The sequence below is a fragment of the Anser cygnoides genome, chromosome 19 (assembly GCF_040182565.1).
Source record: "Anser cygnoides isolate HZ-2024a breed goose chromosome 19, Taihu_goose_T2T_genome, whole genome shotgun sequence".
Classification (NCBI taxonomy): domain Eukaryota; kingdom Metazoa; phylum Chordata; class Aves; order Anseriformes; family Anatidae; genus Anser; species Anser cygnoides.
In genome coordinates this window covers 10,445,146-10,460,953 of record NC_089891.1, presented here as the reverse complement: position 1 = coordinate 10,460,953, position 15,808 = coordinate 10,445,146, and the positions used below count along the sequence as shown (strand labels likewise).

Genomic DNA, 15,808 nt, shown 5'->3' with positions numbered 1-15,808 from the left:
ACGCAAACCAGACCGAAATTCATCATACTTTAGGTGCTAGTGCAAGTAGGAGATGGGAGATAGGAGAGTTTTGCTTGCCTACGGCTTTCAGCGTAGGGCACAAGAGGCTTTAATATATATATAAAAAAAAAAAAAAGCGGTTACAACACTTTGGCTGAACCCATCCCACATGTGCATCCAGCTGCATGAACTTCGGTGGCCTGGGGGAAAGGGCACAGCTCCTTGCAACCTCTGTGCAGGCGGTGGCAACGTCACCGAGCAGGACAGAGACACGCCGGGAGCACAGCTGGGCACATCCCCTGGTGGGCAATTCCACCCTGACTGCCCCGAGCTGCCCCCAGCAAGAGCCTTGCCCCTGCTCAGCTCTGCTCGGAGCAGAGATGGCCCAGGGGGGTGCAAGGAGGAAGCACGAGGTGCTCCAACGATGCCCTCCCGCAGCCTCCTGACCCACCACGGAAAGAGGAGAGGAGGTGGTGGGCGGCAGGCACCCGGCACCACGATGTGCACGCTCCGGTTGCGTCCCCGGTGACCCCGTCCGTGGCCGTGGGCAGGTTGCACAAGCCTTGTTTGTGCGCGTGTGCCTCCCCGCCTGGCGCTTGGCTGTGCCGCAATAACGAACGGAGGCAAAAAAAACGCCGGGTGCTCGGGGCTCTGAGTCACCTCCGGGACCAGGAGGCTGGCAGCCGGCGGAGGAGGCTGCCCGCGTGGCACAGGGGCACGAGGCAGCAGGGGCGCACGCGGCAGGCCCGTTCCCCCTGGTGCCGGTGAGCACCAGCCTGAGCCTCCCTGCAAGGGCTGGGGAGGTGCCTGCAGAAAATCGCTGCGTAAAAAGCCCAAAATGCAAAATTTGACGGCGTGCCTGCACACACCCCATCTCCAGCAGTCTGATGGAAATCCCACAGGGGCCAAAGCCTCTTCTTCTCACCTTGTTTCGCCTAACTATTTTTTTACCCACCGATTTGATTTGCTTTGGTGGCTGCGCAGGTGCTGATGCAGTGCTCCGGCTCCGCACGCAGCCCCCGCGCAGCAGAAATCCTCTGCCACCAGCCTGCTCCCGCCCCAAATGGCCTCAAACCCCACAAATCACTTGCGGCTGCCCCAGCACCAGCTTGGCCCTGGGTGGGCACCAAGCCCCCCGTGCTGCACAAGCGGTAACAGCTTGGAGAAACCTTATTAGTGTCCAAGCGGTGGCCAAGGGGATTTTTCTTCCTGCGTCCCCGCTGCATCCTCCCATTGCCCTGGGAAGGATGCGGTGGTGGTGGAGAGCCCAGGGAGCGGCAGAGGCCATCGGGAGCCCGCCTGGGAGCCTCGGGGCCTCTCCTCTCACCCGGTTATCACGAGAAATCACAGCGTGGAGCTCCAGGGAGCCGAGCAGCAGAGGGAGTCACTCCCTCGAGTCACCGATACGCCGTAAATCACACCGGTATCTTCCCCCTGCCAAGGGCCGCTGGCTTCGCTGCCTTCCCATCGCAGAGCCCGCGTGCTCTGCTGCTTATCTCCAGCTAGGAAATCCACAGGAACTGCCGGCCGGGGAGGCCGTTTGTCAAGAGCCTCCAGCCCTCGCTGGGATTTTGCCGAGGGACTTTTGGTTTAGTTGCTGCTTTGTTTTCAAAACCTCGGCTGCCTGCTTCCAGTGGGAGTTTGCTGGAATCAGAACTGGAGAAAAGCTCTTGGAATCCGCCCGGGGAACAAAAGGCCTTTTGTGCAGGAGGGTCTGGAGGACGCGGCGGCTTTCAGTGCTGCTACCTTCGCTTCTCTTTCCTCCCTGCCGGGGAGCACCTGCCGGCGGAGCAGGGGGCACGGGCTGCAGCGCACGCCGGGGACACACGGACACGCGGACAGACGCCTCCCGCTGCGGCCAGCAGCAGGGCAGAGCGCTGCGTGCGGCAAAGCGCTCTCCAAAAACGCATCGTGGCGTGCAATCGCATACGGGTGCTGGGTGGCCTCACCCACACCTGCAAACCCTTGGCTGCACTCCTGCATTTCCCCTAATTTACTGAGGTTTCGCCCCAAAACCCCACCACGTGTGACCACGCGCAGCCCCGGGCTCTGACCCCCTCCCCATCATTTAGCAGCAATCCTCTTACACGCAGCATAAAAGCGGGTGTCCTCACGGCCAGGGCGGGAGCAGGATGCATTAAACCACCTGCCCCAGCCCAGCCACAAACACCTCTGCTCTTCCTAACCCTGGAAAACTCAGCAGAGGAACAAAACTTTCCCCATTACTCTGCACAGCCCCCAGAAAAAACAGTTTCCTTAAGTCCGGCACGGGTCCGCTCCCCATCAGCCCATGAACACCACTTTGCCTCAGGTCTCACTCCAGTTCCAGTTTTAGTTTTCAGGCTTTTTAACACACTGGCACAGCACTGGGTGCTGCGAGGTCTTTTCCAGGTGTGCTTAATAATTCGGTAATCTGAATTACTGAGCAGGTGAGCTGCCCGCAGCCTGGGTGGCAGCGTGGCTCGGGGGCTGTCCTGCGGGGACAGGGGGCACCCACTGTGCCCCGTGCCCAGGGTCTCCCCTCCCCGAGCAACCTTTAGCGGAGGGAGATTTTGTGAGGGTTCAGACAAATGCAGTTGTCGACGCAGTCGGGATTGCCACCAACCTGCCTTTGTGCTCCCCAGCTAGGCAGCCCTCTTTTGCTATTCTTTTCTTTTTTCCACTTACGAGCTTGTTTGCTTATTTTGTACCAGAATAACCGACGGTGAGACTCGACAGCTCTGGACAGCGCAGCTGGCAGGACCTCACTCATGCTCCCTCTGCTGGCAATGCCTCCAGGCACCCAATGCTTCCCCCGACTGCCTGCAAACACGCGGGGGGCTCGGGGCGACCGCGGGCAAACCCTGCAGCACCTTTGGGTGCTGCCCAGCACCGGAGCAGCTCCGTGCAACCACGACCATGAAGTCTCGGCCTCGCTGTCCTTCAGCGATGTGCCTGAGTGTGCAAAAAGCCTCAGGAAGCCCCGAGCAGTGCTGGCGGAGGTTTGCAGGGCGCGGAGCAGCTCCCAGGGGAGCTCGGCGCCTCGGAGGGGTTTGTGCCAGCAGTCAGAGGGCACGAACCTGTAGCTCGTCCTCCAGCCACCTGCTGAGAGCACACACGTGCTCGCACCTCACGTAATAAAGCAAAGCGAGGGGTATGCGAAGAACAAAAGCCTTTCCTCAGCTCTGGTCGTGCAGTTTTATTTCAGTTCGGAAAGCATTACGAACCTCCTGATGGAGCAGCACCGTGGCAGAAGACGGCACTTTTTGCCCTGTTTTTTTTTTTTTTTTTTTCCAGTCAAGTGTCCCTGACACAACCGGGCAGATTTTTCTCTACCCACATACGTCCACGTGGATCAAACCCTGTTAGGCTACATCTCTCCACCCAGCCTTCTAAATCAGGAGCTGTAAGTACAAACCTCCCTTTATAAGCCCTTCTGTCAAAGCCTCTACACAAGTCCCTGTGCGAGGTTCCAGGCTGCAGTTTCACTTATACACATAAACGCTCTCGAATCCGATACCGCTTTCTAACTTGCGAGAACGGACAAGCAGAAAGGGAAAAAAAGGAGCCAAGGGAGAGGAGGGTGGTGTAAATCATCCAGGCAGATCCCTGATGTCCACCCCACTTGGCACCAGGTCAGAATACACCCCCAGCCTCGTAAATCCTTACGCGTGTGCTCAACTGCGAGCACACCCAGTCCCGCTGACTCCTGCAAAAAAATAGGCTCGTCCGCTCCGAGTTTAACGCATGCATAAGGAGTTTCAAGATCAGAACATGAGAAAAAAAAAATAAATTAAAAAAAATACCAGCTTCTATCGTAAGGGGAAAAAAAAAAATCTCCAGACCCGTCTCCCATCCAACCTCCCAGACCGCTGCCTGCGTTCAGCTGCAGCGAGGCCTTTTGAAAGCAGAAGGAGGTGCTGCCTGGGGAGATGCTCGCACAGGATGGGCCCGAAACGCCGCGCCGGGAGGCGAAGTGAGCGCTCGCTGGTGCTGGGAGCGCTGGCATTGTTCTGAGGGACGCACAGGAAGAGTGAGAGGAGGAATGCTCGGCGATTGCAGGAAGCTGTTCCAGCCTCTTATCTGACAGAAAGCTTCTGATTTCATGCGGGGGAAGTACCAAATGTTTTTTGAGGGGGAAAAAAAAAATCAAAAAAAAAAAAATCAAAAAAAAAAAATCACGTGGTTAGCTCTAAAGGAAGCTGCCTGATGGCGTGAATGAAGCTGAAGCCGGGCTAGGTGGAAGTGCTTGCCCAGGTGCCCGTGCCACCGCATCCTGCGAGCCCACGGGTCCTGCTGGCTGCCGAGAAGGGACCCGCTGTGAATTTAGGTGCTCTTATCTTCAGCGAGCGATTTATACCGACAATCTTTGAACGCAGCATCTGTGTCGTCCTCCCCAGCTGCCAGGGGGTTATTTTGGGCTCTTCCTGCAGCTCAGATGCTGGTGCCAGGGGCTGCTGTGCGACGTCCCCCCGTGCCGGGCACGGCCCCGAGCTGCTCGTTGAGTTAATTTGTAAAACCGATTCCTTGGCAGGAGCTCAAGTCCTCCGTAGAGACGTTCCAGGTTTTATTAGCATTGAGCAAATTACTGGCGTCCTTGGGAAAGGTAAGGAAGTCAGTCTGTTAATTGCCTTTATTGTTTTTTTTCTAGAGGGTATCTCCCAAAGGACGGCTCCACGCCACCCAGAGGAGCTCTCTGGTTACACAAGTGCCCATACAGGTACTGGCTGCTGGGGCTTCTTGCACAGGTACGTGAGGAAACTTCGGGTTTAGGTGTGCTAACTGCTTTATCAGGCTTTGTGCTCTGAGCTAAGCACTCGTCATCTCCAGCCTGGTTTCTCCTGGTAGGTTATTAGGGGATTATGGCTTCCAAGCCAGAGCCGAAAAAGCAAAAAAACACTTCAGAAGGGGTTGGAAAACAACAGTATCTAGAGCACTGCCTTTCTTCTCCTTTAATAGGTTACTCTGTCAACCCCGTGCTTGTTAAATAAGAGAAAAATCTGCGGGCATGCAGTGAAGGTCAATCTTGTGGTTTTTGAAAACATTTAATTAGTACGGCTAAGTACCGAGGTCCTCCTGGGAGCGAGCTTCTGCGTTAACCACCAGCACGTCGCTGAGCAGAGGCACAAACCTGCAGGAGGGGCCGCAGGTCAGGTCTGCGTCCATCCCCAAAACTTCAGTGGTGGCCCAGCTTGCAATGAAAGCTGTCACGGTGTCTCTGTCCTGCTTCTAGCTCCAAAATCCGCACGGGGTTTGGAAATCCAGCTCAGATCCTGCCTGCGCAGGAGCTGGGTGCCCCCGTCGCTCCTCCAGGGACCCATCGGGGCTGCCCGAAGCCCTGTGCTCCTTCAGAGCCGTTCCTGCCAAGTGCTGGGGCTCCCTGCTCAAACAAATCGACTCAAGACGTGGTTTTGCCCAAAGGGGTTTTGGCATCCCGATGACAGCACGTCAAGTCCCTGCTTTTTTCCTTCACGGTGCACCCAGCTGGAAGAAGGGGGACAGCTGCTCTCGGGTCCTACAGGTGTTCAGCTCCTTGAATAAAGCCGCAATAAATGTCGGGCATCTGCTTCAATCCGCGGGCAGCAGCGTGCAGGAGTGCTACGATCACAGCCTGGCACCTCCTTTACAAGAGGCCACAGCCTCGGCTGCCTGAAAGGAGAAATCAATCCCAGTCCTCGCGAAGCCAAACTTGGCTTCATTTCTCGGTGTTTCTGCAGCGCCGGAGACCCTAATTGTAGGCAATTAAAGCAGCACTAGAAAGAAAGGGCTGTGTTGAAATCAAAGCTGGAAAGCGTGCCTCGAAATGGCTTCCAGTTGCGGGCACTGGAAAAGTGCCTGGGGAGCAAGGGGCCGGTGCCAAGGGCAGCGCTAGGTGCTGCACAGACCCTGCCCGGAGCCGCTGCCAGCAGGACCTTCTCGTCCCGTGCACCCTTCTGCAGGGAAGGCTTCGTCTCCTGCACGCAGGTACCTGCGTGGGCACGCAGGGCTGCTCGTGGGGCTCCCGTGCTCCTGGGGAAGAAACGGGACGGGATCTGCTGGGAGCCTGCGAGGGATCGAGGCTGGGGAGAGGCAGCCATCGACGCCGATCGAACCCTTCTCACCCTTTCTGCTCGGTGCTGGTGCTCGGGGCAGGGCCGGATGGGGACTTTTTGTTGCTCCGATAGCTCCAAAGTAATGACTTTATTTTTATTTTTTTTTTTTTTTGAGTCATTCTCCATCTGACCTTGAACTCCTGGAGAAGCAATAAACGTCCGTAAGAGGAAGGATAATAACGCGGAGCGAAGCTGTGATTTTCATAAAGCAACTTGCTGCTCGAGTGTCAGACGGGCCCCGGTGACATCGCGCGAATGAGAAGTGTCAGGCTCGGACCCCACCGCAGGAGGAAAATGAGCACAAAAACATGTTGCTTGAGACGTCCGCGGCAGAGCCGGCACACGATGCTCTGAGGCCATTTGGCACCGGCGAGCGTTGTTTTATTGAGTGCAATTACATATTTTTGTTTAGAAAAAGATTCTCCTTCAAAAGCAGCTACGAAGCCTTTGCTTATTCAGCCTTCATAAAAAGCCTCTCGCTGCAGACACAGTCAAGTGTTGACTCCTGTACTTATTTTCTATTGCTGCCTTATCTTTGGCATCTCATCTGCAACTTTTACTGTTTTTTTCCACTGGTTTCATCAGAGTGCAGTAAAAGTGGATGTTTTTTGGGCTTCAATTCTGCTAATGATTTTTGATCTGCTCGGTGCAGGCTAGGAAAATCTAGCCGTGATTATAAAATTGCAAGCTAAGTAGGCTAACAAAACAGCAACAGCAAGAAACTGGATCAGCTCTGCTCAGTGGAGTTTTCCTGCTTGAACAGGGGGAAGAAAAAAAAAAAAAAACGCTTTTTCTCTGAAATCTTTCTTACAAATATGAAACCGCCTCAGCCGTAGAGGCTGCTCCCTCCGGCTGCTTGCACAATGCTCCTTGGGCTTCGCTGCACTCGGCTTTTTGCAGCAGCCTAATAAGCAACGGCCATCGCTCCTGGGGTGATTAATGGGGAGCAAGAGCAGCCCGAGCAGCTCCCACCCCAAGCTGCTCTCCCGATGCGGTCGGATGCTGCTCTCGCCGTGCTCAGCCTCTGCGTGGCTACAGGGTGCAGATCCTGAGCGGCGCCGAGCCAAGGCTTTGCCAGCACCAGCAGACCGAGATGCGCGAGCGGCTGCCTGGAGCTTTGACGAAGGATGTTGAGCATCTGTTTGCAACATCTCCAAAGTCAAGATGACTCAGAAGTGCTTTAGCACCCCAGAGACTTTAATGATGGGATGAACTCTCTGAAACGTCAACCAAGTGTTTGGGATTTCCTGCTTGAAGGGAAGGATAGCTTTAATTTTGGCTTTGAGGCAAAAAAAAAAAAAAAAAAAAAGCCCTACAAACAAGAGTGTCGGGCTTCCCCCCTCCAAATGGCTTTTTACTGAGCCAGGGTTACTGTGCAAGGACGCTTTTCCATTTGTACTTGTCAACATGCAAAATAACGCGGATTTGGAAGACAAAAACAAACAAACAAACAAAAAAACCTTTTTGCACAATGAGCAGGTCTGGAAATCCTACCGAATGGCCTTCACCGCTCTGCCCCCACAGACCATAATACCTGGCACGGCGCAGCTCCGGGTCCTCGACCTGCTTTAGTGCTAGCATTGCTCCAGCTGATAATGGTAATTTCTTACACTAGTCCCAGTCGGGCCCTAAGGAAGGGAGCTAAGCAACCCTACAGGTAATTAAACCTCTATTATTTATAGCTCCGGCTGTGGCTAAAATGAAAAGAGCGGCGCCGGGGGTTCTCCAGCCACCAGTGACCCCACGCGGTCGCACCATGTCCCACGGCACCCGCCGGTGCTGCCGTGTCCCCTGCGGTTCCCCAGGCTGGGAGCAGGGACACGGAGCAGCCCACAGCCAGCAGCAGGATGAGCACCAAGCTGCAGGCTCGTGGTGTGACAGCAGGCAGCCCTGGAAAGGGTTTGGGAGCACGGTGCCCAGCCTTTGGGGTAACGGGTCCTGTCCTCCCAGTGCACCCACAGAGGTCCGCAGGCGTGCTCCTGCTCCTGCGCTGTTTAACTCTACGCCTTTCCTCATTTTCCACCTTTAAAAAGCAACGGGAGCTCGCTTTAGATGTGATCCCTCTCCGAGAGCCTTCTACAGATGATGTTACAGTTCTTTTCAGCAAGAGAAAATAGACGAGTGACCCCAAATGCACGTGTTTAAAAAATAATAATAAAAAAAAAGAAGCTAAACAAGCAAACGAAAACAACTCTGTAGTCATCTTATGTATTTGCAACCACAGCACACAACTGACAAGTCTGCCTTGTGACTTGCAAGGTAATTGTGTTCCATTAATGCCAATGCTCCTGGAAGAATGAAGTGTCTCATCCCTCTAAATTACGCCTGTGGTTTTAATTGAGTATCATTTGCTTCACCTTAGCAGCTTGCGTATGTGTCACGGGAGGGAATTCACCCCAGAGGAAGATCCATTTTTTTTTTGGCGACTAAACGAAACGAACGAGCACCACGTAGTGTGGCGGTGAGAAACCCAAACTTTTTTCAGCTGGGAGGAGAAAGCACTTCTTTACTCCTTTTCCTCTGCGACTTATCACTTTTATTGCTATAATTACTTCTGTAGCTTGAGCTTTTAAATGCGTATATTTTCCTGCCCCTGCTGAGCAGCGTGCTCAGCTCCGGGGAGCTGCTGCCGTGACCACGTTGCTGGCTCTTGGGCCGCATCGGTGCCAGGACGCGGGACAGGGCACCCCAAAATACATTTGGTTTTGGCACCCCAGCACTGCTGCCTGCAGCAGAGGGTTGCCAGCACCTCCAGCAGCACTGCAAGCAAATCCTTCCCCGGTGCAATGCAGGGAGCAGGAAGCAAGCCAGCGGCCGGAGGCGCTCAGCTGGGTGCCTCGGTTCCCCCTCGCTCAGCTGCACCGTGCAGCAATTTGGCTCGTGTCAGACATCGTTTCTAACCTAGCACTTTCCACCCCGGCCATCTGCTTTGCTTTCACCCCGTGCTACTCAATTCCTCCAGCACTGCATTGCACGAGACTTTTAAACTCCTTTGTGTGCATCTGCCCGCTCCGAACACGGGCAGACTCCCACCACCGAAGCAGACAGGACGTGCAACAGGGTGAGAGAGCGACTCAGCGGGGTCTCTTTTCAAAAACAATAAAAATAAAAAAAGCATACAATTTGCACTGAAATGGGTTGCGTTTGCTGCTAGGCCAAGCCTTGCTAAGCTGGCACCTCCCCGGCCGTGCCGCGGCGGAGCCTCCCCTTGCCAAGCGCCGCTCAGCGCGGTAATGGCGAGGCGCTGAGCTGGTGCTGACGAGGCACGTTGCACAACCTCCAGCAGCCTCCCAGTGCTCACGGGTTAATTTTATACCAGCAAAGACCTGCCACCTACCCGGGATGGCAGCAATGGTGGTGGTTGTTTTTTTTAAAAAGCTACCATTTCGGATTTGCGTTTGTTCCGTGCCAATTTCTAGCTGGAAAAAAAAAAAAGAAAAGAAAAAAAAAGAGCATTTTGCACGAAATGTGTTATTCTGCATAGGTGCAGGGCCTTTGGTCAAAGTCCATAGGGTACACGCTCAGCCAGCATCACGTGGGATGTGGGTTCTCATGAGTGCAGGATCCCTTTGCAGCCAGAGCGCAAAAAATTGCGTTTGGAGCAACAAATTGTGAGAATTCGGAATGAGATCAATGAGCAGCAACACTCAGTAGTTAGACGTACCTCATTTCCATGAACTGTTTATGAATTACTGCTCTAATGGCCACTGTTTCCCCTTCCTTTCTCTTACTTTAGCGGAGAAGTTTGCATATTTGCAGGTTGCTCCTCTGATGTGGGCTTCGCAGGTGAATAATTCCCCCGTTACGACAAATTTGGGAGGCTCCCGAACGTATCTGCTGTCACGAGAGTTCAGATTTATAGCCTCAAACTGCGTTTAGCTTGTAATTAATATGGACTTCCGCTTTTTTTTTCTTTTCTTCCAGAATAATATGCTATTAGTCATGACAGCCAAATGCTCCACGTTTGGGTGAGGATTCGGCCCCCGAGCCACCGCCACAGCCCAGCCCCATGCTCCGGAGCGGGCTGAGGGACCCTCGGTGCTCGGGGAAGCCTTGTTTTCCGTGGGCTGTTCCATCCAACTAAAAGCACCATTTTGCAACTGAGAAGAGGACTGGAAGCGGAAAAGAGCAGGCAGCAAAAGGCAGGCGCCTGCACCCGGTTGCATCCTGCGGATCTGATCCATGTTTTGTTGCCCGCAAAGCCTCGAAGTCCATCAGAGCGCAGGTGGCACGGCTGAATATTGCAAGCACGATGCTGCAAGCATCTTCTGCTTTCTGCTGCGGCCAGGGCCGAAGGGAAGTGCAGTTTCCACGCTCCAGGCAGAGTTTTGCCTCCTCCAGCAGCGCCGGGGCCGTGCAGAAGCCGATCTCCGCGCGGCACAGGTAGCGGCTGCGGAGCGGGGCTGCGCTCAGCCCGGCGAGGCTCTTTGCGGGGAAGAAGTCTTATCAGAGAGCGGCCCTCTCGATTACCGTCCCCCCTGACAGGCAGCACTAAAAAAATTAACCTCTGCCAAATTCTCAGAACAACTTTGGAACCAGTTCAAAGCAGGGAGAGGGCTCCGCAGCTCGGCAGCTGGCTGGAGCCCTGCGCTGTATTTTAGAAAGCTGCCGAGCAACCTCCCCTGCAACACACGTGAAAGCTGATCCCGAAATGCAGATTGTGGCTCATCTAATTCATCCCGGAGAGCGATACCTCGGGTGCGAGCCCCTGAGCTGCAGCCCCTTCCCAAGCAGGACCTGAGCCCGGACAGCTGAGCTCGGTGAGTTATCTGCGCCAGGAATTCCGGCTTCGGCGCTCGCGTTGCAGAGCAGGAGATGGACGGAAAACGGATTCAAGAATGATGCCATTCATTGGGATCATGTTTTGTGGGTTGGCTACTCGCGTTTTCCCATTTTCCTGGTACTGAGGATGGACAAGGCCGGCGCCGGCGTGCGTGGGGGCTGCGTGGTGCTCCGCGGGTGGGCTGCGGGGACACCCACGGGTCCCTGCCCGTCCCCGGCTCCCCGAGGCCACGCTCTCCCACCCCAGGCTTTGCAGGGACCCCCAGCAAGCGGCTGCTCCCCACGCAGCTCCTGCCCCCGTGGGTCCTGCAGGGACCCTCCTGCGAGCAGCAGCGAGCTCCGGGTATCATTTCGTTCAAATTTTGCATTATCAAACTTCCTTGGCTCTTCCTATCGGAAACTTTTACAATTCTCTGCTTGGCTGGAAAAGATGACTGCAGCAAACCCAAATTAGGAATAAATTATACAACAACTTTACATTTTTCTTACAAAGGAAAACTGTGTGGCAAGAGCTGCGAAAGCACCTCCTTCCTATGTCCTCCCAGCAAGGCTCGCAGTGGATGGCCACCGACTTCGCAGACGTCTCGGGAAAACAACGCAAAACAAGCCCAAAGCCAGCCCCAGTCCCAGGCTGGGGGCTGCTGTCCCCCCCGGGGCGTGCATTCCCTCGCCCCCCTGCTCCCCACTCCGCGTGACGGCTGCAAAATGCACGAGCAGGCAGCTGCAAGAGCAAATCCCCGCGTTCAGAGGAGCTCGGAAAGCTGCATCTGTGTGGCCGGGCGCTGACATATGTGCAGCTATTTTCACAATGAATGGCCGGAGCAGCAACTCCTGAAACATCTCCGCCTGCTCCTGCAGGGACTGTTGCATTCCCACAGCATTTTTTGCAATATTCAATTCCCCAGCTCCCACCCCCCCCCCGACACGCAAGCCCTTGCAGGACACAAGGCAGAGCGAGTCCGGAATAACACCGAGTTAAAAAGCAAGCTCAAGCCTTTCCCACGCTGCTGGCAAAAATCACTGCTGTCCCCTACCCAGCCCTGCCCCTCCCGCTGCATCCCAAGCACCGAGCCCCTGCTCCGAAATGCCAAATAAAGCCCCCCCTGCACGCTCTCAGCGACCCGGTGCTGCAAAGCACACTGCTGCCTCCGACCAAAAGTTACAAAATATTAACGGGGGGGGTGAGGAGGGGGGGGGAGATCGCTGGAAAATGATCTCAGTCCTGGCACAAGAACAATACTTTCCCATGGAAACATAGGTATATATTTAATTCCTGGTAACTCCACTCAAGTTTCACCTTTCATCTCGTCCACGGACTCCTTTAAAAGTTTCATTTAATTTTGCACTTGCAATTAGCTCTAATTCTCATGCACCGTGCCCATTTTGCATGCACACATCCAGCAGCAAACGCAGCTGCTCTTCAACACCCTTTATCTGTCCTGACTGTGCAAAAGGCAAAAAAAAAAAAGGGCTCAGCAATCCCCGCAGAAGAATTCAAATAACGTCAATGCACAGCTGAACTGCGAGCCCTGCCTTACAGGAACTGTGTGTGTGAGTGCGTGTGTGGCTGCAAAAAGGCACACGCTAAACAGGAAATGCAACTGAGAGCCACTGAAAAAGCCTCAAACTTCAAAATGCAATTGCATCCCGACAAAATGCATGCATGCACTGCGAAATGCATGCACGCCTTCTTGCACGTTTTGCAACGAAACGGAAGCAGGAGCCTTACCTCTCGCCTGAGACATTTTCCCCTTTGCTTTGCTGGGGGGGAGGGGAAGCACAAAAGACTTTGCCTTGCCTCTCCTCTGGAGCTAGTTTTGCAACAAAGATGCGGACTGCAAGCGCCCAAAAAATAAAATAAAATAAAATAAAATAAAATAAAATAAAAAATAATAAAAAAAAAAATCTTCGTGCAACGGTGGGAGGTGGGGGGGGGGGGGGACTTCTCCCGCCCGCCTGCTGCAGCAGCAGCAGCAGCAGCAGCTCTCCTTGCAGCTCGGGGGGGGGGCCGTGCAATTGCACGCTTTGCAGGGCAGCTTTGGGGGCGGGGGGGGCGGCCTCCCCCCGCTGCTTGCACGCCGAGGGCAGGCTGCGCTGCACCTACATGATGGGCCAGGGCTGGCAGCTCGCAGCTCCAAACTTGGGAGCTGGGGGGGGGGGGGAGTGGGGGGGGCCGCACTGCGCACGCGCGCCGCCGGCGGCCGCCGCGCGGCCTGATGGGAGTTGTAGTTCTTGGGACACCCCCCCCCCCCCCCCCCCCGCCTCGCGGCGCCGCGCTGCCTGCAGGGGGCGGCGCTGCGCTGCTGCGCGCCCGCGGAGGCTGCGCGGGGAGGGGGGGGGGGGGGGGGGGAAGGGGGAAAGGGGAGGGGGGGTGTGCTGCTGGGGGGGGGGGGGGGGGAGGGGGGTTGGGGGAGGTGCACGGGGGTAGGGCGGTGCGGTGCGTGTGCTGGCAGGGCTGTGCCGGGGGTGGGTTTTACCCAAATTGCGGTGGGAGCGGGGAGGGGGTTGTGTGCGCTTGCCTGCATGCAGCCCTGCGGGCGTACCTGCGTGCACCTCTATGCAGCCTTCCCTGCACCCCTGTCTGCATCCCCGCGTGCATCCCTGCATGCATCCCTGCACGCACCCCTGCCTGCACCCCTGGGTGCATCCCTTCCTGCGTCCGTCTGCACCTGTCTGCATCCCTGCATGGATCCCTGCATACATCCCTGCATGCCCCCCTTGCGTGCAACCCTGCCTGCGCCTGCCTGCATCCCTGCTCTCATCCCTGTGTGCATCCCTGCCTGCACCCCTGCGTGCATCCCTAGCTGCACCTGTCTGCATCCCTGCATGCATCCCCGCTTTCATCCCTGCTTGCATCTCTCTGCACCTTTCTGCATCCCTGCCTAAATCTCTGCTTTCATCCCTGCGTGCGTCCCTGCTTTTATCCCTGCCCGTATCCATGTGTGCACGCTTGCCTCCCCCCGGTGTGCATCCCTGATTGCATTCCTGCTTGCATCCCTGCTTGCCCCTTGCATGCTTCCCTGCCTTCACCCGTTGCATGCACCCCTGCTTTCATCCCTGTCTGCACCCTGCTTGTCTCCCTGCCTGCACCCCTGCCTGGATCCCGGCCTGCACCCTGCCTGCGTGCCCTGCCATTATTCGGTGCTCCCAGCCCGGTGCTGGCGGGGCGGCAGGACGCGGTTGCTGCTGGCACAATCCTGCTCTGGAAGTTACCGGGTGTGGGGAGAAAGGCGGTGGCTGCTTAGCGTGGGCACTTCCCGGGTGGATTCTGGGGCTGCTGTGGGACTGGGGAAATGATCAGGGGGTTGGCTGCGGGCGGAGGTGAACGCAGTGGGATGGCATGGCCAGGATGCAGGCAACGGGGGGGTGAGGAGGTGGCACCAGCAGGGCCCTTGCAGGCAGCCCCATTGCCCCCTCAACGTGGTGGGGTCAGGCAGGTGCTGCTGACCCCCTGCAGGACGGGGAAGCCTATCGTGCTGTCCTGCTCTCTGCAGTGAACATGAGAAACGGGGGTGTAAAAACGTGCCGGAAAGAGCAAAAAAATATGCATGCCGTTTTGTCCCCATTGCTTTTAGATTTTAAGGCACCACCGGAGACAACCCTCTCGTCCTTGTGTTCGTACGGTGCCAGGGGCACCGCACCGTTGTGCGCAGCACGGCAGCGGCCTCGCGGCTGCTCTTAGGCACATCAGGCAGCATTAAGGATTTGCAGCCTTTTTGTCTTCTTCCCTTGCGGGCAGAGCAGATGCAGTGAGCGTGTCCCAAGCCTGCGGCGGGTTTTCTGCAGGGCCCTGAGCCACGTGGGCCGCTTGGAGAGTCGCTAGGGAAATAAAAGCTCTTGGCCTTCCTAAAGCAGCCCTTTACAATAAATATTTCATTATGGGAACACTGGAACAACAACAACAACAATAAACAACACATAAGTGATAAGAAACGTGTGCTTTAAAAATATTTCCAGCTGAATTAGTGGCAAAGATGCTCGTTTATACCCGGCGAAATGCAGGTGCCAGAGGTGCGAAATCCTGAGCAGAGGCTGCCGGAGGGGCACCCGAGGTGGGAAGCAGCGCTGCCCCTTCTCCGGTGGGTTTCCCTTGGGCTGGGCAATGGGAATGGTCGTAGAGCTCTGTAGAGCTTTCCAAGCTCTAGATCCTTCAGGCTGTGCCCGACTTCCCCTTGTTCCAGGCAGGATTCACCCTGCTCCTCCCCAGCAGCAGGCTCAGGCCCCCAGCCCTTCTGTTCACACCCTCTCCTCCTCCGGCGTGCGGCGCTTCCGAGCTGGGGGAAGGAACGAAGGCCTTTTGCCTTCTGAGGACTTGTTAAGTCATTTTTTAAACACCGTGGGAGCTGCTGGCTGCAGGTTTTGTTTCCAGCAAGACGCCTCGATTTGCCGCGTAGCAATTAGCTCGCTGGAGCAGACGCCGAAGCAGAGCGGAGCGATCTGTCCTCCAGCGGCTGCAGACCTGGGAGCTGCGGGGAGGCAGATGGAGAAGCCTTGTGCAAGGCTGTGCCTCCCAATGCACCTAATTACCTTCCCCAGGAGCATCGCTTTAATCATCCTGTTGTGGCAATAAGCGGTGTCCTGCCGCCTGCATACCTGGGCAGTGACTTTTTGGAGAGCAGCTCGCGAGCTGGGCTGCAGGACGCGTACAGGAGGTGGGTAGTTGCATTTAGCAGGGTGACGGAGCCCCTGCAGCACCCGCTGCCGTCTCCCCACCATGCTCCCTGCGATGCCCCATGTGCCTGTGCAGCTCCAGCGCTTGTGGGAGTAGGTCCGGATCCTCCCTGGGATGCTCACGCATCAAAGCAGTGGTAACAAAAAGCCACAAAATCAAAGCTCCCGGAGACAGATCAGCTCGCAGGGAAGAAAGTTCGTTGGATGATGGATCCACGAGGCTGCACGAAGAGATCTGATTTCCAAGCCTGGCCATAACTTTTCCTCTAGCACCGACTGTCTCT

At 55.9% G+C, this 15,808-nt stretch overlaps 1 protein-coding gene across 2 annotated transcripts in view; it reads right to left on the bottom strand.

Moving 5' to 3' along the window:
* The window catches only part of MAP2K6 (mitogen-activated protein kinase kinase 6), a 57,857-nt gene extending 44,865 nt beyond the window's left edge, over positions 1 to 12,992 (bottom strand). For both annotated transcript variants that reach the window (XM_048064506.2, XM_013179104.3), the window contains exon 1: positions 12,583 to 12,992. In XM_048064506.2, the coding sequence (XP_047920463.1) occupies positions 12,583 to 12,598 (16 nt within the window). In that variant the 5' untranslated portion in view covers positions 12,599 to 12,992. The remainder of the gene's footprint in view (positions 1 to 12,582) is intronic.
* Positions 12,993 to 15,808: the final 2,816 nt, after the last annotated feature.